Consider the following 22,071-nt stretch of genomic DNA (forward strand, 5'->3'; position numbering starts at 1 on the left):
GGCTAAGTTGGCAGTTAGAAGCTGATAACTGCTGCTTCTTTTGGGGATTTTTTTATGGTCCGATATTATTAATAAAAAATCAAAAAGCTGTGCGTAAAAAAGTGCGAAAAAAATGCGTGAGGAGCAAAAAATGTTTGAAATGTGAAAAAAAGGCGTACGCTAAAAGCTTATCGCGGCATTTATTTCTTTTGCGGAATCGCGCGATACGGACCTTGATTGATAACCAAACTATATATAACTATAAATATATATACTAAATTTACCTATAGTGCTGCTATAGCAACCAAAGTTAAAGGCCTTCAAAACGGCAAAAAGACGAAAGAAAAACGATGATAATATTTCAGAAAAACGAAAAAGTGATAGTAAATTAGTTTAGTTCAGTTTGAATTATACTACGACACTTAAGACTGTGACAATTGATAAGATTTCATTGGGGCAGATATAGATATTGCGCTGCCAACTAAATGTATAACTATATATACGCACGTTTCTAGATACGGATAGCATTTCTTCTAGATTTCAGTAGAAGGGGGAAACTTAATTAGCAACTGATTAAAAAGGGGAAATCACAGCAAAGCCTCTTTCGACTTCAGTTAACTAATCATCTGAGATAAAAACCCTAATTACCGAAACCGAATCAAAGGATCTTTACCCACACAAGAACAAATATTTCAAGTACACCATTTAAAATGAATAATGAAATTAAAGTTTATGTACAACATTTTGTGTTCGTATGAGCAACAAAAATATTGAACTCACGGTGAAAAAAATCATCCTTGGCGTGATTTTTACCCTGACATTTAGCAGTCGATTGACTTAAATATCTCCCTCAACTTTCTATTCAAACACAAGAAAACTCAGCGAGTTGTATATAGAAAAGCGACCCCAGGTGGACTAAAATTAACATAGCCCCAAAGTTGTTCGGTGGCCAGAAAATCCCGTCTAAGGCTGACCAAAATAGTCCATCTATCTTTGCGTCTCCAACTCTATCTGCATGTGTAGCTTGGTAATTTGAGGCACAGAGAAAAACCCTAAAGTTTTCCGAAATTTGGCGAATTTCCATTGAAGTAAATATTTGACATTTTGTATTACCAAATGCATACAGTTTTTAAAAACTTTTAGTATTATTGATCTATCTTTTCAATTTCAATTCTTTTCAAAGTCTGCCGACTTTATCTCAGTGCTATTGGTTTAGTGCTGTCTTGGGAAGTTTGCTGATATATATTTTTGTTGGTCGCCAGCGCGAAAGGTCACGCTCTTGGCGATCAGAAAGAGACGGCAGCACAGCGAGGGAAAGAGACGCCCAGATGCCAAGTGACAGACGTGAGTGACAGAGAGCAAACGGAAAACACAGAAATGGAAAGCGCAAGAAAATTCTGTTATCCGAAAATAAACAAGAATATTATCTCGGCACCCAGACGTGGAAATATTAGTTTTGGAAACCCGAAGAGAGCTGGATTTTCCCGCTTATCGTGCGTGTGTTTAACGATTTTCCCCGACGATAACCTCAAGTGCAACATTGACGAGACGTCGGGGGTCTGAAGTGGAGAAGTATCTAAGTATCTAAGTATCGGTATAGGAGTATAGAGGAGTAGCAGGTATAGCCAGTCCAATTTCCTTCTTCCCTGGGGTCTTTTTGTAGAACCCCTTAAGTGTCCACTCAGGATTATTTCGGATATACATACGCAGTTGGTCTTAGGGGTGAATATAGTTTATTATAAGTGTATCCATAGGATAAAAACTCGAGTTTTCAATTTAAAGTATAACTAACTTCCATCAGAACTACACCAATTTGCACGAAGATCAGGCTGTTTGGTTTTTAATTTTTTTTTTTTTAGATACATTCTGGTTTAAATGATTTTAAAAGGTATCCATTAGTCGAGACAAAAGTTTTTTTTCTTATAAATATTTTTCTTTTGTTTTTTGGTGTTGATTGTTTTCCCCCGTGGCTTCAATTTGGAACTCCTCAAGTTTCCTCTGTCGAGTGGGTCCTTTTTCTCTTTATTTTGCCCTGTGCCACTTGTGTGTGCACCACTTTTCGGGCACTTTTCCCCGGAGATCACAAGTGCACGACTGTCCAGGGAATGGGGAATTTTAAATTTTTCCCTACCGAATTCAATCCGTGAAGCTTCAAAATTAATCAGCGATCACGGGAAAAGAGAAGGATCCCCCAAATAGAGTTTGCTAAGTAATTGATTAAATGAGATTGATACCCGTTTTTACAGAAACAGCAAATAAATGAAAATAATTATATAATATTATGTAATAATAAAATTTGTAAACACAAATGATCAAAATACAATAATTTAGATGCATTTTCTTTCCCAATATCTATATCATAATATAACTTCACTCTTCTGGAGAACGATTTCGGCCATAAATTTTGCTGCCCCAGCCACTTCCTTTTTGCGGGCCATTTTCGTTTTCATTTCCAATTGCGATGCCAATACCGGATTCCCGACCCAGACGCACATTAACCTGGCCCACGGAATGACCTTGAACCTGCCGTGACCTTGCAGCCCAGCAAAGGATAAATATGGCAACAAAAAATACGAGGAAAAAGGACAGGAGGCGTCCGAGTGGAGCGAGCAGGATGTCTGTCTGAAATCGCAGAATCCTTTGGAGGTTTTCTTGATTGCGCAGGACATGCAGAAGAAGAGGATAACGATGCTGGTGGAGGGGACGTGGAAGTGTCTGTCTGGCCCTCCTTGACCCCCTCTTCCCCCGCCCACTTTTGCGCCCCTATTATGCCCCTATCTCGACCCACCACCCCACCACACTTTCCCATTTGCGGTTGAATGTCCTTCTGCCCGTCTGACAAGTTTGTTTTGCTTTTTGGCCCGGGTTTCATTATCGTTTTGAAGGTCGCAGACAGTACCGCCACGCCCCCGAACCCACAGCCGCCCACCCTCCAATGCGCCACGCCCACCCAGCCGTGTGGAAATTTGTGCCAAATACGCAGACGACGGCAGCAAATGGCAAGGAAAAACCAAAAATAAATAAGGGATAAGGATAGAGAGAGGATGTCCTGGGAAGAAAACATCCGCAGACACTAAAATAAAAACATATGCGAATACAAAATTGTGCAATCCATGTACTATAGGTTTTGTATCTTCATTTTAACTTGTTAACTTGTATCATATAAATATTATTACATATATATATATATATATATATATATATATTATATCATAAATGTTAGATTGTTATTAATAACCTGTTACTTTTGATTGGATTAAAATAAGTTGGTAACTGAAATGTACGCTCTTACTTTATTTAAATTAAAACTGGAGTGGGAAGACCATTAAACAAGTCGTACTCATTTGAATTCCTTACTGTTGTGCAAAACTTAATGTGTGTTCGGGGATAGGAATGGGTACGAAGCGAAGGTGAAAGTGAAAGCGAAAGGTGGGTGGGCATTGGGGATGCATAAGAGGGTGTCGGGGGAGGCATTGTGCCTCCAAATAAAATACGCTACATTATTCATGTAGAGCGAGAATCAACATTTCACATTAGTTCTTAAAAGTTCTAAAGTTCTAAGTTCTAAAATTCGCCGAAAATTAAATAGTGGGTACATTTAAAACGCCTATATACCTAAATATATCTTCTAAAACAATCTATATTGCTTTAATAACAAATATGCTAAATCATACATACTATATTACAACATTAATATGAAATCTTACTTACCTTTTACTCGTCAACATTTCTTATCAACATTGTTTCGGCAACATTTGAGTTTGCTTGGCCGCGGTGTTTCTGCAACAAAAACGGAAAAAGAACTCACTCATTTGGTTTTTTTTTTGTATTTTTGCGCCTGTATTGCTTTTGCTTAGCATTGTTTTGATTTTTTTCATCTAGAGTGCCGTTATAAAAGCGCCACGCTGCACTTTTTGTTTTGCCTTTTACGCTCTTGGCGAATTTGTTGTGTGAACATGTGAGTGTGTGTGTGAGCGCAACTGTACCGGCGTCTTCTTTCTTTGTCCTTTTATTTTTCGTGACGAAGCTTTTTGTTGTTTTTGCAGCTGCCGTTTTCGCCCTCTCTATTCACCTTCCAACATCTTATGCTTGTCTTCACACTTACATTCTAGGCGTAAATTTGGAAGTGCACATGCAAAACGGCAAAAAAAAATCGACAGCGGAGATAAAGAGGAGGAAGACAACGAAATAATTTGTAAGAAAAGAATGTGTAAATCAAAGCGGAATAGGCGACGATTGGAATGTCGACAACATTTGCATTGTCATTTAAGTTGAGAAACTGGACTACCAAATAAATAAATAAATGATACATATGTATGTACATATGTACTTTATGAACTAACTTATTTAAACTCTCATTTCTCTTGCCAAATTTAAATATTATCAAGGAGTATTTAAAAATGGAATAAATATTTATATTCATATCACTATCACTAACAGTAATCGTAGAATTACGATTGTGGCCTTCAATAATTCAAGTGTGTGTTCCAGTAATTATGCCTATGAATCAGTTGTGCCAAAATACTCGAGTCTTGAGCTCCTCAAATAAATTATAATTGAAGGTTTGCACATGCGTTCGTTATCTTCTAATACGATTGGCGTCTAAATAGATGGCGCCAAAATGGGAATGACAAATAAATACGTATGTACATACATACATATACACGTTTGTACGGTACACCTTGCAAGCGCTGAGTTTTTTTGAATATTTGTATAAATATTTTAGGTATTTATGTAATGATATAATAAAAATACCTACAATTCGAAATAATACTTAAAGGGTGTGATTTTTCGTCGCTTTAGATTTGAACGTATTTTTACGTTTTTGTAGTAAAAAACAAATACAAGCACAAATACGTAACGAGAAAAAAATAAGAAGTCAAAGATAGCGACATTGTTGCAATGGAAAGACTAGTGCGCAATGCAATTTACGATTATTTGGCTTATCAATGGACGGCGATAGTTTCTGGCCTACGTCGAGCATAACTGCAACTGCAAGGCCCCGGCATTATCATCGCCACACAATTGCGCCGGTTACACCTGCCTGTTGACGCTGGCGTCAAAGTTACATTGTTGCTGCACGTGTAGACCGTTAAATGCCAAGTCAAATGCGCCCGCGAATGGGATGAACCGCATTCTAGTAGTATCAATACACTCAATAAGGTCGTGCATACAACGTAACTTGCTTATGTACATATGTATGTATGTATGTATGTATGTATGTATGTATGTATGTATGTATGTATGTATGTATGTATGTATGCATATTTATTTATTTACTTACATATCACTTTGCTAAGTTGCTCCTGTGTGCCGCGTTTATTTTCTATGTTTTTTTAATGTTTCACATAACACTGCCGGTTTATACGATTTACTGCAATTGCATTGCAGACGCGACTACGTTGCGTCCGTTTTTTAAAAACCTCTGCGAATTCTGGACAAACTTGATATGGAAACTCGGCATTATTTACGCAGTTGTTTTATTCCGCCATGCACACTTTCCATTTTCGCGCGAAACGAAAACGGTGCAGAAATAGTGTAATACTATTACAAAAACAAGCAGCGTCCAAACACAAGAAACACATATTGCTTATTGAAATCGAGAACTTGGACAAAAGCTCGAAAATTGCGGGACAATTTATTTTTGTACCCTGTAAAAGTTGAGCATATCGCTACGGCCGTCTGTTTGTGTGCTCATGCATACTAAAGCGGAACTCTCGCTGCGTTTATTAATTTGCATTGGGCTGGCAGAAGAATTATCTATTTAATTTTTAACTATTAACTATTTAACTATTTTTTTTTGGAATATATGTCGCCCTTTTGTACTTAACTATAGTATGTGCAAATTGCAGGGTAGTTCTTGGGCGAGTTGGCCGCATGCCTTTTTTTTTTTTTTGCTGGTTCGCTTCGTTGCAAAATCAAAACAAAATCCAAAGCGTGCAAACGTGTAAAAGAGAGGGCAGATGCACGCGCCAAAAGCGCTATGTTTTGTACACTTACAGTTGTGGAAATGGAAATCAAAGCGAAACGTAACAAAATCGGGAGGAACTTTGCGTCGGAGCCACCTGATTATTTAATACACACTAAAAGGATCAAAATTATGTATGCACATTACTCGCAGCAAATGCAGGTCCTTTCAAGTCGATTTTCAAGAGTTCATACATTTGTACATATATGTGTATGTATGCATATGTGTGATATGCACAGTTATTAATTCCCTTCAATATGTATGTATGTATACATATTTTCAGAAGCTTGCTGGAATGTGCATATGTATGTGCGTATGCTTGTGCACAGTTATAAATTCCTTTCAATATGTATGTATGTATATATAATTTTAGAAGTTTGCTGGAATTTGCATATGTATGTGCGTATAGTTGTGCATGTTATATTCTATTTTTCATTCAAGGTCCCCTTGCTGCCTTCCCTTCGTTACTTTATTACCCTTTACTACTTCGTCCACAACTTCTTCTTGACATAGTTGTAAATTTTTGGCTGGTGTTTGTCCTTTCCCTTTCCTTTTACATTTCATTGGCATCGTTTAATTCGACTTGAACTAGGTGCACACACACTCGAAAAAAATGATTGGCTCTTGATTTGTTTCTAGCTTGCGGCCAAACTTTTTTTATTATTGCTAAATCAATTCTGCATTGTTTATTTTCGCCGACACAAAGTTCACAGGTTCAATCAACTTGACAAAACGGAAAATGAAGTTGCGTGGCAGACAAAGAGGTGACAAAGCACACACGCACATAAAGAAGTGCGGTAAATGCATGCATAGATAAAGGAAAGGGCAAGGAGGAAATGAAGAAATGTAAGGCGCTAAAGCAAGAGGGAATGAAGAACTTCTCGCAACTTCTACGCAAAAAGGAACAGAGCTTAAAATAAATCGATTTAAAAATAGGAAACATTTATGCGGCAAAGAAGAATCCCAAATAATGCCAAGGAAAAGCAATTGAAACCTGTAGTTTTATGCCGATTAACATTTATATGTACCTGCACTAAAATATGATAAGTGTACTATTTTTTATTGCATCGTCACTCTTCTAACTTTCAAGTACTATACTCATCTAATTTGGAATGTGAATTTGTACAGAAATTTATATATACCTAATACAACTAAATTGTTTATATTTATAACTTTAATTTCTATATTTTTTACATACCGTAAGTAAGTTAAATGAATGAATTAAATTTTGTTTTGATTTCCAGTCAACTAGACATTGTTTATTTGGGTTCGTATTGCATTTATTTCACAGAAACCTTTTGAGTCAGTTCAAGTTAATTGTTTATGTTTTTATTTGCCGAGCAATTTGCGATTTGTCTCAAAATTTGTTTGCGCTCAATTATTGTAAACACCACTCAAAAATCTTACTCTCTTTCACTCGAAAAAACCGGCAAAGTGGTGCTATTATGTGAGAGAGCAGAGAGAGAGGCAAAGAGCCAAAAATCATTTTAATTGCACTGCGTTTTATTTATTCTAATTTTTTTATTAACAAATTGTGATGAAATATCCAAATGTCAAAGCAGAACTTTGTAGAAAGCGGAATTTCGGTGCAAAATGCAATAATTTGAATCGAAAAGCTTCTCTCTCTCTCGCCGCACAGTTAGAAAAGAGCAGTGAGCGCGCGAGAGTAAAAGAGCAGAGCAGCGCGGCAGTCCGGCACGCTGAAAATTTTATTTAAGGCACAGACAGCACGAAACGGGCACTATTTCTGTGGCGTCGCGTGCTCAGTTCACCGCGGGTATTCGCTCTTCGCTTTGTGGATTGGATTTTTGACTGTTTTCCGCCCGATTCAAAAAAAAAAAAAAACCAACCGCTATATTAATAGTTCTGTAGTTTAACCTGGAGCAACACGTTTCAAAATATACAACTACTACTCACAACTGTCACAGCCAAGTTACAAAAGTGCTAAATCCCAGAAATAACCTAAGAGCCGACTAAAAACCGCGCAAATACATAAAAAAAAATCTTCTCCAAATCAGAAACAAAAACTTGTGAAAAAAAACTAGAATTAAAAAAGATTTTTAAAACAAATCAGCTAGTGCAAAATAAACGGGAAGAATTTTTTTTTGTGTCCCTTTTTTTGGTGTTTTTTCTCCGTCTTTCCCCTTCTTTAACGCAAAAAAAAAAGTGCGCAACTTGCTGGCGGCGGGAACGGAATAGAAATAGATATAGCCGAAACCGACTGGAAAGCAAAGGAAGCTAACCAAATTGGATTACAATCAATTGAATATAGACGGATACGGGAACTATGTTCAGCGAGGTGAGTGCAAAAATATATATATATATATGTGTACGTATTATTTATCGGAACACATCGACTTCAAAAATCGCGGCACTACGGGGAATTCAAAATAGAATTTCTGGGAAAGGAGAAATAGCTTAACTTTTAACGGTGCTCTCACACACCACGACAAATCAGTGATCATGGCCGCAAAAATCGATACGACATAACGGATTCTAGGAACTCAAAAGGAATGTTAAGAACCAAGTGCTTACAACAAGGAATTAAGAACAAGAAGTGAGGCAATAGAAAGTATATATCTGGAAGTGTCCGAATTCCGCAAAACAAAATTCTACAAAGTTCTGTGAAATTCTTCTCAATGTTGGCAAATATCATAATGGTCTTGAAACGAGTTGGTAATGTTCGAAAATTCCAGAATTCTGGGGCTCCAAAGTAATTAAATAAAATGGACCAAAAGTTTTTACAAAAATATCAAAATAATTAAAAAAAAAAGAAATAAAATATTAAGATATTGGCATGATAAATAAAAAAAGATTTAAATAATGATTTAATAAATGTTGATTTTCTCAATTTACCATGATATTCGATTCTGCGAAAGAGGTGTCCCGTTACTTTATGCTCGTACTTGTTTACCGGAATGCAACGGTTTCTACGAAAAGGGAAAAGCACAGTAAGCTTTGCAGGTCTGCGTTTATCAGTAAAGGGACTGTTTATTTTTCAGTAACTTGAATTGGGTATTTGATATTTCGTTTCCTTTTTATGCCCTTGTTTATTTTATTAGTTTATTTCTGCTATTGTCAAGAGCGCGAAAATTGACGATGTTGGGTTCAAATGGTTAATAATGTTTAAATGAAGCTATAGGCTAAATTAGCTTTTGATAACATTTGCTTGAACCCTCGTCGTCGCCTGACGTCATTATAAGTGAAATCTGGCACAGTAGAACGTGACTTGATACAATAATATTATTCGAGTTTAGTTACTCTTACTTTATGGTTAAAATATCCTTATTTCGAGGAAGTTGTTCAAAGTGTGTGGACGAAGACGGCATAAAAAGATATTGGCCGACATATTTATTTAATTAAGTTCAAATATAGACCATGCCTACAACGATTTCCGCCTTACCTATATTTTTCAGACAGGCATATAACTCAGGAACTAATATATAGAAAAAAAAAAACCCAGACAACATAATCGCAATGGCCCTTTACCGCTCTGATCCGTATTCTATAATGGACGACCAACTTTTTTCAAATATTTCAATATTCGATATGGACAATGATCTGTACGATATGGACAAACTCCTTTCGTCGTCCACCATCCAGAGTGATCTGGAGAAGATTGAGGACATGGAAAAGGTATTTCAAGACTATGACTTGGAGGAGGATATGAAGCCAGAGATCCGGAACATCGACTGCATGTGGCCGGCGATGGCCAGCTGTTTGACCAGCGGAAACGTGAATGGAATGGAGAGCGCAGACAGTGCAGCCTCATCGTACAGCGAAACCGGTGCCGTATCCCTGGCCATGGTTTCCGGCACTTCGAATCTCTACAGCGCGTATCAACGATCGCAGACGACAGATAACACCCAGTCAAATCAACAGCAGGTCGCCACCAATCCCGAGAACATGCCGGTGATCATCAAGAAGGAGCTCGCAGATCAGGACTACAACTTCTGTCAGAAGCGCCTCCGTTTGAGTGGCGTTGACAAGAAGTCGCAGATCCAGGACGATGTCCATTTGATACCGCCCGGCGGAAGTCTGCTCCGCAAGCGGAACAACCAGACACTGGACATCCGCAAAGCTGGCGAGCTTAGCGGCGGCGATAGCATTAAATACCAGAGACCCGACACACCACACAGTCTCACCGACGAGGTGGCCGCCACTGAGTTCAGACATAACGTCGACTTGCGTGCCTGCGTGATGGGCAGCAACAATATCTCGCTGACTAGCAACGATAGCGATGTCAACTACATTAAGCAAATCAGCAGGGAGCTTCAGAATAGCGGCAAGGATCCATTGCCCGTGCGCTACATACCGCCGATCAACGATGTCCTCGATGTGCTCACCCAGCATTCCAATTCGATGGGTGGCCAACAGCAGTTGAACCAACACCAACAGCAAATGGACGAGCAGCAGCAGGCCATCGATATAGCCACTGCACTCAGCACAGTGGACTCTCCGCCGACGACCGGCTCTGATAGTGACTCCGATGACGGTGAATCGCACAACTTTGATCTGCGCCACCATCGCACTAGCAAAAGCGGCAGCAACGCCAGCACCGCCAACAACAACAACATCATCAAAACCAAGAACAACAAAAACAACAAAAGCAGCAGCAACGGCATGCTGCACATGATGCACATCACCGATCACAGCTACACGCGCTGCAACGATATGGTGGACGATGGGCCCAATTTGGAGACCCCCTCAGATTCCGGTGAGCCCATATTATCCTTCATATGCCCATTTTCATTAATATTGCAAGTGCTAGAAGTGCTTCAAGTCCGAATGTCTTACAACAACACACAATGGTCTGGTCGTTGGAGATGCATGGCGAAGCAGTATAGTTAGATAGTTCCGATCCCTGGGGATGCATAAAATGTAGTTTACGCCTTAGTCAGTTGTCTAAACGCCTACAAAACGTGGCATACTAATTACAGAAATAGAATAGCTCGTCGTGGGGCGGTCGATTAGTTTCCAACCGCCACATGCCCACACAAACACCCACCCACCCGCACAACCATCCTTCGGGTGTTGCACATTCAACTAGTGTTCGCACTTCCGTTTCGTGTGGGTGCAGAGTAACGCCCAAACGCACAAGTACGCTGTACACCATAGGCAACCGGAAAATCGATTGGCGGAAAACGCCTACGTCAACAGCAAACGTAGTAAACTTGTTACGTTGCACACAAAAAAAAAAAAAAAAAAAAAATGGGGAGAGAACCGAACCGCCCACGCGACGCCGGCGTCTGTCTGCGGTGGTTTTCCATTTCCCATTGATTTTTTTGCTTTTCGCTGCGATGTGCTATGTACTCTATGCTCTGAGCTCTTGCTCTGGACTTTCCTTTATGATTTTTCCCACTTGCCACCCACAATGGGGAAAATGTTGGCGCGTGGCTTTCATGGCTCATTGTGTTTATTTGCTCCATGGCGTCATCCTCTCTCTTCCGAAAAACTTATCACCCGGGGGATGATGATGATGTTCTTGCGCAGAACTACGTCCAGAATAAAAAGAACCCAAATATATGTATATAGATATATAGATATATATATGTACTAGAATCTCTCTCTTTTGGGCCAACACCCCAATTTACTTGGCTTTTCCTTTCCGGGCTGTTGTTGTGCGAATTTCAAGGATGTCTGGTCACTGGCCACGTGGCAGACAGCCCCAAAATTTTCCTACCTCCTTGGCGGCATTTTCTATAACACTCGTGTATGCGCCGAAAATAGGAGGTATTTGCGACTAGAAACAAGAATAAATCTTGCCCATCACAAAAAGATATATTATGCCATTAATAATGTAGAAAAAAATATATATATATTGTATATATTAAAACTGCATTAAAAAAGTCCAGCTAGAAAATACGTGCTTTTAATATCTAGATTTTTATGGTAGTCCTACTTGTTTATTATTTGCCGGCGAGTTCAATGTCTGGCTCTCTCTTTCTTTTTGGCGCGCAAATCGTTATCCATTGAGCAACCCTCGCAAGCTTACGTCACGTCAATCATCTTGATTTTTACTACGTCTTACGCTACAACTACAACTGCGCATGCAACTACGTGTGCATTTTCTACTACAATGACTACTACTACTACTACTACTACGCTGTGGGGCCGGTGTGGGCGTAAGCTTTTTGCCGCCTCTCATTCAAAAAAAAAAAAATAAAAAAAAAATGGTAAATAATAGCGAAAAGTCAAGGGGCTGGTGGTGGGGCAATGCAAGGGATAAACTAAACTTGGATTATAAAATATTTACCAATTTTTGAACCATTTTAAACACGAATGAGCCGAGCCGTACCGGTTGTGCTTTGCAAAAAGCAAAAGCAAGAGCAAGAGCAAGAGCAAAAGCAATAAACTCTGACTGCGCCGCTCTTGCTCTCTCGCCCGCTTGTTCTTCGTTTCTCTCTTGCAATTTGCCGAGTGCAGTTAAACCAAGAAATTGCAGTAAAAACAAGGTTTTTGCACGTTTGTTTTGGTTTATATGCTTTGCTTTTTTTGCGCTTTGCTTTTTGGGTGTTGTCTGCTTTTGCGTTTTGCGCGCTTTTGTTGTGTTTTTATGCTTTTACTTCGTGTTGCCAAGCGCTCTACATATTTATTTAATTTCTGCCGCAACGAACGGAACGCAAACTAGAAATAAAAATGTCAAAAAAAAGAGCAATATGTAAAATGCTTATCATAAATTGAGGAAAAACCGCCCACACTTGTGTTCGGCTATATGTATATGTATGAATTTTAATTACTCAGAATCAGAAAGACAAACTTTCGTAGAATTGCTAATATTTTATGATCGTTTGTCAAAATTTCGGAACATTAACAAAACCGCTCTAGTAACCAAGAAGCGTTACGTTGGCAATTCTACAAAATATCACCTTATCATCATCTTAGTTTGGTGACGAAATCGCATCATAATTTTCCACTGCTAATTTGGCAAACTAAAAGCTTGACACAAGTGGCTCGAGATTAGTTCTTTCTATTCTTTTTGCGTGCGCGATTCTTGTTGGAAACAGATATAGAAATAGCAGAAGAAACGGAAAAAGAAATCAGGTGCGTGCCGCAGATTAGCAAATCTTTGCCCTCTTGCTCGCACGCGCAACCCGTGAGGCCTGCGGGAGGGAGATGGCGCTCTTCGAACACACGCACTTGTATCAATATCAATTCTTTTCTTTCCTTTATTGAGGAGGGGGGTTGCTTTCCTTATCGCTATGCTGCAGTCTTCTAATTAGTATAAAAGCTTACGTGAGCGAGCGAGACGGGGCGCGTCACGAGCGAGCGAGAGGGGTGGTTGGCAACAACGCACGAAATTCGGCAAATAGATACGGTTCACGGGGGAGTGAGCGAGACACCAGATGCCACATGCCTATGTTGGCGCCTCTATAAAAGTGCGTACACACGCACACACGCATACATGACTGGCTGTACGTATGTATGTATTTACCTTTTGGCATTTCGCACCTTGCGACTGTGTGTGCGTTTGTGGGTTTGGAAAAATGTTAATGAACTGAACCAAGGTCAGCCATTAGCCGGAAAAAAGTGCGTAGAAACCGAAAAGTGGTGTGGGGGTGCGGCAAAAAAAAAAAAAGAAACGTATGGCCAAGTCAAGTTGGCTAAAACAATATTTCCTTTTCTGGCCTCTTCGCTTTTCACTTTCGATCTCAGCAGCTCGAGAGTCTAGAGAAAATGTGAACCAAATTAAATTAAATTAAAAGAAGAAACCAAGAAGAAAGAAGAAACTGAATGAAAAAGTAGTAGATAATAATAATAGTAATACACAAACCCCACATAAATAATTGGTAGATTGTTAGAAAGACACCCTTTTGTAAAGGCCCAAAAGGGAGCTCTTAACAATGGGCCGTATGTTCTTTTTTTCCGCCTGGGGCTATAGTTTTTTTTTTTTTTTTTTGTCAATTTTTTCATACACATTTCGGCAGTTTCCTTCGACTGTTGCTAGGCGTCTCTCTCCCCGTCCTTATCTCGCTACATAGAGCAATCTCTTTCTGATGTACGAACTGCGTCGTGGTTGTTGGCTTGTTGTTGCTTTATTCGCACACGTGTAGCAATAAATTGTTATGCTCAAGGTCGCAAGAGCGGCGACGTCGGCGTTATAAAAAAAAAACCAAAAGCCCATAAAGAGCAAAGCTTTTTCGCCCCCCCTCTCGCTCTCACGCACTTGGCGCAGCTTTATTTATTTATCTTTTTTTTGTTTCTTAGCAAACGAGCCTCCCTTTTGGCGTTCATGAGAGATTTCCTGCACATACATATAAATAAATGTGTGTATATATGTACGTCTGTATGTACAACGAAGATGTATCCACGCCCAAGAATGTTGCCAAAAACTCCAATGCGAAATGTTGCCAGACGCATTTTCATAATTTATGTGCCAGTCACATTATTACATTAAGGATGTTGTCGTCCTGGGCTCTGATCGTCGTGTTCGATGTGTCGCATTGCGACGTTGTGCAACATTAGTCATTATTTTTGTGCTTTTAAGGGGGGGTTTGCTTGGAGTGTGCAGAGGTTTCCATCGGAAAAGGCTTAACTTGATGACTCACATCCTGCTTTTCCTCCGATGATGAGTCATCCTCCCACTGACTACGTCACAAAAAAGGAAAAGGAAAAGCCGAGAAAATCAAATGGTCGGAGGCAAAAAAAATATATAATAATATTAAAGGAGGAAAAGTGCAAGAAATGCGCGTGGGAAAATCTTACAGTGCAGCGGAAGCAATGTTTTTCCACAGCGGTATTTTTGATTATTTCTGATTGAATGTCTCTAGGCGAAACAGCAGTAAAGCATTTGTTTTGATCTGTTTATTGCTGCAGGACTGCAGTTGGAATTGTCCCTGTGTTACGACGGGTTACGGGTGTGTGACCTATTTCGCTGGCCGGCGGTGTGGCAAGTTGCGGTTGAGCGACATGTTGCCAGCAGATGTTGCATCTGCGGCGGCAATTTCTGTTGCAGTTATCGCTGGAGATGCAATTTCTGCTGCTGCAGCGTCGCTGTCCCTGTCCCGTCTCTTAACCTTTGCCAAAAGTGCAACATGTGTTGCTGTTGCAGTTGCAGTTGCAATTTATTTGATTTTCATGCGAAATGCCAACGCAAGATATAGGCTGGTGAGGCGTGGGAAAACCAAGAAGATCCATATTTAGGCATATGTGTGTGTGTGTTTACATTCCTGATTTCTCACGGCTTCCACGAAATCGTTAATCGTTTGCGCTTGTAAACAAACACGAGAATGCAAGGCGTGAAAAAGTACAAATTACTCACTGATGATCTAAACGTTCAAATTCTTCCTCCCCCCAATGAACTTTCTTCTAAATATTCATTTATTTTCGCACACGTCGTACGTCGTACACATCCATTCGTTGTTTTCCCGTCGAGTATTTGCACTTTTCATTGGCGCGAGTCGGAGCCGGAGATGTGTCATTAAAGTCGCAGACGTGGAGCTTAGAAAGCAGCAACAACAAAGTTTGTTATTAAACAAATTCACAAGGGCGGCGGTGGGTGGTAGGGGGGGTGGTTAGGCGGCAGTCTCCGAAATTGTCGAATTTTACGACTTGCGGCAGCAGCACAGTGGTTGCTCCCAATCAAGGGAATCTAGAAAACATTTTGAAACAATACTAATATTACTCGAATGTAAATTGGTTTTAATGAGCCCTGCGCCTCATCAATGATGGCTGCTGATGAGTAATTTCTAGCGAAACATTTTTGTCTCCATCCCATCTTGTATCCCACTGTATTTTATTGCCGACTTATAGTTGCCTTTTTCGCTGTCGCTCTTTTATTTTTATAGGCGTTTTAAAACATTCTTGTCTGTATTACATCATTTGCCATTTCCATTTCCATTTCATTTGCCTGACACAACTCAACCCAAAAGATATGGGGTATTTAACCCGTTGGCGTATATTCACAATATTCACGAAGCATCTTCTTTCTCATCTGCTGCATCATTTCTGTTGTTGCATTGATGATGCACTTGTCCGCGTTTTTCGTTTTTTTTTTATAATTCCCTCTTTTAAGGTCTACCCTTTGGACTGTCTGTCCGCATCATCTCACCGTGCCCCCCTCGTACCTATGCTAATTTTATAGGGCAAAAGGCGTCTCTGCTTATCATCACACACTTGCATACTTGTATATAGATAGATATACGTGTGTATATACTCGATGTATACCTATCGTGTATAAACACCCAGCCCACCGCCTCCCCCTTTTCCCTGCACAAAAGTTGCGCAACATGTGGCGGCTTGTGTGCATTTTATTTGCAATTGTAATCAACGGCAGCTTCCTCTTTGCAATTCGATACCCTAGCTAAAGGGTCGACTCGAATTCGTCGAAGAGGTGTTGTTTGTGGTTATGGACTATTAAATCAATAAATCGTGACACTTAAACTGAAACGCGCAACCTTGTCTCTGCAGTCGTCTGCAAACTTTGGTGAGGGGTATCCAATAGTCGTGCTCGGCTCTCTTGCACGCTACTCTACTCTCGGCTTTTGCTTTATTATTACGATTTGATCTTGGCTTCGTTCGCTTAGCAACAAAAGTTGCTGCTGCCGTCGCGAATAAATAAAAAAAAAAAAAAAATAAATAAAAGTTGCTTTGTTTGGTCTGTCTGCTTGTTCGTTCTTCTTCTTCTGCTACTCGGTTTCTTGTATTTTAATGCAGCAAACGAGTTTGTCTGGTTTTTATTCGAATTCGGGGAGAGAGGAGAAGCGGAGATATATTATGGGATGGTAGCAAGCGGCAGCATCCGATTTGTGCGAGTGAATAACCGTTAGTAAAACTATGGCAAAAGCTTGCGGCACAACCCCAGTTTTTATTTTTATTATTATAGCCGAGAGAGTATCGCTCAATTGAATGCACTTTTGCCGGGGCAGCAGATGCAGATGCAGATGCAGTTTGATGATAGTAAACAAGTGAGGGAAGCTTGCACTTTTGTTATTCTCTTGTTTGTTTTTTGTATTTTGTTTTCGTTTTTTTTATCATTCATTCATTGTCTATCGAAAGCGCGGTGGGCTGGGTCCCAGTCGTCTGGAAATTCCCCTTTCGATATTGAAGTAGCGCTCTTCGCTGGAAATCTCGCTTGACAGTTGTTACTTTGCATATTAATTGATTTTAAGCGAAAGACGAGAGTTGGTTTTTGATGCATGTGGCGTTTACTAGAATTTTAGCCTGACAAAATTCCTCGAACCACTTGCTGCTTATTTATTTATATTCGATACTAAAAGTTCTATTATTTTATTTTTATATGGTTTTTTATTTATACCTATAATATTAACTCCGGATTTCCCCATTTAGGCGCCCATTTCTGTGGCATTCTGCGCTTTTTTTTTTTTTTTCAAATCCTTAAAATGGCCGTCGAAGAGGCTGCATTCCAAGATTTTGTCGAGGGGAGAAGACTTGGTGGTCTGTTGGTTGTCTAGCCAAAGTGAAGCGATGACGTTGGCAAAAAGAAAAAAAACCTGTCAAGAACTCGCTTGTGGCTCCTTCGTTTCTTCTCGTTTGGTCGGTCTGTTGATTCTCCTGAAAGAATCTGACTCATGCCCACTCAGGCATTTCTTCTGCAGGTTTCGATTTCGTTGCGGTTGCCACCAGTTGGGTTTTATTCAATGTTTATTTTTGCCAGTCTCCCATGCACTTGATCTTGCAACTTGCAACTTGTTGCTCTTGTCAGCTCAGCAGAGTTTACCTCCTCCTGCGGCTATCATTCGCATTTACCTTGTTGCCAAACGAAGAATTAGTCTTTTCCCTGCCATTTCTTCTGCTTTGCTTGCACAGTTGCCTCTTTTACTAAACAAATGAAATGTTTAAACAGTTGACTTGAACTCAAAGTTGATTCATTTGAAGGCCACATTTTTAGCCGATAAAATAAAATACAATAATGCTTAAAATAATATCGAAAAAAGAGGTAATATTATAAAGATTGAGAACAGAGAAGTAACAAGTCTGCTGTGGGCTATTATGCTCATGCAATTCTTGTTCCTTGCCAAAGGAACAAATGTTTTTCCTTTTGGCGAAAGTTTAATGACCCTTGGCTAGAATTATGACTTAGGTGGGCGTAGGAAAATCAAACAAAAAACAAAGAGTAAAGGAAATGAAATGAAAGAAAAGAAAAGAAAAGGAAAAAATCAGCTAAAGCGGATTAGTGTGTCAACGTTTGGGGTATAGTTTCGTTTCTCTGCCATACTCGTAGTCGCATATATCTCGTATCTGGAGTATCAGACTTCAGGAAGCAATAGATTTGCACGGATTTCAATTTCAAGTGGCGTCGCGACAGACGGACGACGCCCTTTCGTGTTGACGTCATTGGTCTGTCTCCGCCTTTTTGTTTTGCTTTGCTATGCTTTTTCCCCATTCCATCCATTTCTTCTCCTCCCTCCCCCCACTTTCCCACATCGCGCACAATTCCGCCTGGCAACAGAGAAAGCTGGAGGCTTGTAGGGATTGCCCGATATATCCATTGGATGGGATGTGGGGGGCACAACCCAGAGCAGCTTTTGCTGTACTTCACTCCTCCGTTTCGCTAATTTACCGCTTCCGCTGCGACCATTGAACCAAGAAAATGGAGAAGAAGAGCAGAAAGACGCCGAGGTTGCAGCACAATACATCACTACAACTACACATAACAACATAACAACATAACACCATAACACATAACTACATAACAACTATTGACACACATTATCAAAACACATTATGTTCAGGATATCGATGATGTCCATAAATCTAAAACAACACATTCGCTAATCAAAAATAAAAATTTTTTTTTTTACTATCGCTGTGCAGATGAGGAAATAGATGTCGTGTCGTATACGGACAAGAAGCTGCCCACAAATCCCTCGTGCCATTTGATGGGCGCCCTACAGTTCCAGATGGCCCACAAGATCTCGAGTGATCACATGAAGCAAAAGCCACGCTACAACAACTTCAATCTGCCGTACACGCCGGCCAGCAGCAGTCCGGTGAAATCGGTGGCCAACTCGCGTTATCCGTCGCCCTCGAGCACACCGTACCAGAACTGCTCCTCCGCCTCGCCGTCCTACTCGCCGATGTCCGTGGACTCTTCAAATGTCAGCTCGAGCAGCTCCAGTTCCAGTTCGCAGTCAAGCTTCACCACCTCCAGTTCCAACAAAGGACGCAAGCGATCCTGTCTGAAGGACCCAGGCTTGTTGATCTCCTCCAGCAGCGTCTATCTGCCGGGAGTCAATAACAAAGTGACGCATAGCTCCATGATGAGCAAAAAGGGTCGCGGCAAGAAGGTAGCTACCTTGTCTGGCAACACATCTCCGATGTCGTCTGGCCAGGATGTGGACCCCATGGATCGTAATTGGCAGCGGCGCAGCGGCGGTGGAATTGCCACTAGCACGACCTCCAGCAGCAGTGCCCACCGGAAGGACTTTGTTTTGGGCTTCGACGAGGCCGATACGATCGAGAAGCGCAATCAGCACAATGATATGGAGCGTCAGCGCCGCATTGGTCTGAAGAACCTCTTTGAGGCTCTAAAGAAACAGATTCCCACCATCAGGGACAAGGAGCGGGCTCCCAAGGTAAATATCCTGCGGGAGGCGGCCAAGCTGTGCACCCAGCTGACCCAGGAGGAGCACGAGCTCAGTATGCAGCGCCACTTCTTGTCCCTGCAGCTCAAGCAGCATCAGGACCTTCTGGACAGCTACCAGCGCTCGGTTAGTGGATAGTGTTGTCTCATACTATCGGCTTAAAGCGGCGGCGTAGAGCTAGGAGAACCCCAATGTATATACAAGATCTGTATACCCTCCTAATTTTTGGCGATTTACTTTGATTTAGCTTCGATTCTTTCTACACACTAAGCCCTCAATATGATTTTTTGTGGAGAACTTCAATATCAGTTAGTAGGTTATGTTTAACGAATTGCTTGCGCTTTTTTTTCTTCTTTTTTTCTTTTTTTTTTACCATACACGGGGTTAGAGTTTACGAGTGATTTAACAAATTTGATTTCTTCAATGTGATATATATATGATTTTCTTTCCGCGCGATTTGATTTGGTAGGGAAGTTAACGAAAGCGGTTTTATGAAATCAAGTTGAAGTGTTTTTTTTTTTGCTGCATATATTACAATATACACTACACGTATGATTAGATTTAATTAACAATTAGCGGTCTGTATATAACATATGAAGTAGAATATCTTAATTATTTTTTTTTGAATTAGTTACTTAACCATGAAGTAAACAAAAAGGAAAACATTTAAAAAAACACAAAAATAAGGACAAAGAACCAAACATTGAAAAGTGAAAGGAATAGTTCGAATGACAGACCTAGCGGAGAAACGAAACACAAACTAACGGAAGGGAAACACAAAAAGAGAAAAGAAAAACGGATACGGAAAACAGACAAAAGTTACAACGAAAGAGCCACAAAGAGGAGATAGAGCACACAAAGTCGGAAGCGAGAACGATGAGATATATATCTATATAGAAATTAGTATAGCTTAAAGTAGAACTTTTGGTTTCGTACCCCAAAAGCAAAAAGCGAAATGAGCCGGCTTCAAATAGTTCCAGACTTCTTGACGAAGCAACACGGAACACGATTTATTTCGACCTTGGTTCGCTAGTTTACCTAGAAATTACCTATTTAAACCATGGACATGTTTTTTACATGCGCATTTTTTTGGGTCCTATATTCTTAGAGACGCATCCTTGGAGCAGAAAAGAAACCCAAATGTATCTGCATGCATCTGCATGCAAGACACCTCAATGCTTTTGCTTAGACCCCCAGGTATCCCCTGCTATAACCCATATATTTCTATGTGTATATGGATTATAAATATATATACATCTGTTGGACGACGCGAAGATGAAAGAGAAACGCTTTTTATATACACCCGAAAACAAAAAACTTGAACTCTACTGCCTATATTGAGAAAATACATTTTATTTGCTATGAAGATTCGATTATGAGTATAGTTATATATATACGTGTGTATATATAGAAACCTTTTTACAATCATATTATCATTTTTTTTCCAACACCTAGGGATATATACATATATATATTTTTTAACTGATAACTATGCATATGAAATGCGCAAAACTTAACGAAAACAAAACGGAATTAAGGAAACATTAAACTATATAATAGTGCTAAGCCTACTAATTAACCTCTCGAGATATATAGATAGGAAGAGAGAGGACTAAAGAGTGTAGAATTTGGCTGCAAAGTTTGTGATTGGAGTTAAGAGAAGAGACCCAGAGAGATATATACACCCACGACCCAAGACCCAAGAAAACTCAAACTTTTGTGAGCTGTTTAACTGTCGATTTTTTGCTAATAAGTTATAGCCTTCCGGCGATATGTTATATATGATTAACGATTCTACCAATTGTTTACACGCATCTAAGTATCAACTAAATAACTACTACTACTAACTAAAGGACATGAAACATACGGAAAATGCAAATGAAGTTAAAACCGCATGCAAAATATGTAGAAAAACACGAACGGGATTCTAAAGAAATGTCAACTGTTATTTAGGTTTAGGCACCAATACCCATGATAAATATGGATATTCGATTAATATATATATGATGACCAGAATTTGAATGAGATCGGGGGAGGTTATATAGGTATATACATATATAACGTGAAAATTTCTATAGTGTAGGGCGTCGTTTCAACGAAATTTTTCATGTGAGTTCTTTTATACCTTTACCCAGATATACATATAATTCTTATATTTTTGTTTACTAGTAGCTTAACGTTAGAACACATGAAATATTTTTTTTACCTTATACATTTTTTTAAGTACGCCGCCGCAAAAACTTTGAAAAACTACCTACTTAAATCTTCATTTTTTTTAAATAAAAACTATAAAACAATTGTTAAATGGAAAAAAATGATATATATCTACGTGGACAAACAATTAAAGAGTATATTTTTTGTATTGTTTCGACCAAAAAATGTGTACACACTGTAAATAGCAATCTCGTTAAATAATAGTTACACACGCCTACAAAATAGCGAACCCAAAACCCAAGAAATGGAATTATTTTTATAGAAAACACAAAAACCCGGAGAGAAAACACAAAGCAATAGACTTAAGCGAATTGTACAACGCGAAACGAAAACAAAACTTCAATAAACCAACAAAAACACACA

At 39.6% G+C, this 22,071-nt stretch overlaps 1 protein-coding gene and 1 long non-coding RNA gene across 3 annotated transcripts; both read left to right on the plus strand.

Moving 5' to 3' along the window:
• The first annotated feature begins 3,699 nt into the window (after positions 1 to 3,699).
• On the plus strand, positions 3,700 to 4,183 carry LOC116802345. The gene is made up of 2 exons (XR_004362699.1): positions 3,700 to 3,937; positions 4,092 to 4,183. It is a non-coding gene; the product is annotated as an uncharacterized LOC116802345 (long non-coding RNA).
• Positions 4,184 to 7,678: 3,495 nt separating this feature from the next.
• Positions 7,679 to 22,071, plus strand: LOC6616230 (myc protein). Of its 2 annotated transcripts, none has more exons than XM_032724548.1 (3): positions 7,679 to 8,246; positions 9,364 to 10,664; positions 18,725 to 22,071. In XM_032724548.1, exons 2-3 carry the CDS (start codon positions 9,425 to 9,427, stop codon positions 19,630 to 19,632), a joined length of 2,148 nt encoding a protein of 715 aa, XP_032580439.1. In that variant the 5' UTR covers positions 7,679 to 8,246; positions 9,364 to 9,424; the 3' UTR covers positions 19,633 to 22,071. The 2 variants fall into 2 exon arrangements, with proteins under 2 accessions (XP_032580439.1, XP_002040595.1); XM_002040559.2 differs by having other exon boundaries at positions 9,368 to 10,664.

The sequence above is a fragment of the Drosophila sechellia genome, chromosome X, assembly GCF_004382195.2.
Source record: "Drosophila sechellia strain sech25 chromosome X, ASM438219v1, whole genome shotgun sequence".
In the NCBI taxonomy this organism is placed as follows: domain Eukaryota; kingdom Metazoa; phylum Arthropoda; class Insecta; order Diptera; family Drosophilidae; genus Drosophila; species Drosophila sechellia.

Coding starts and splice junctions, on each gene's coding strand:
- LOC6616230 (XM_032724548.1), top strand. CDS start 9,425: ATGGCCCTTTACCGCTCTGATCCGTATTCTATAATGGACGACCAACTT. Junction 10,665..18,724: donor GGAGACCCCCTCAGATTCCG/GTGAGCCCATAT, acceptor ATCGCTGTGCAG/ATGAGGAAATAGATGTCGTG.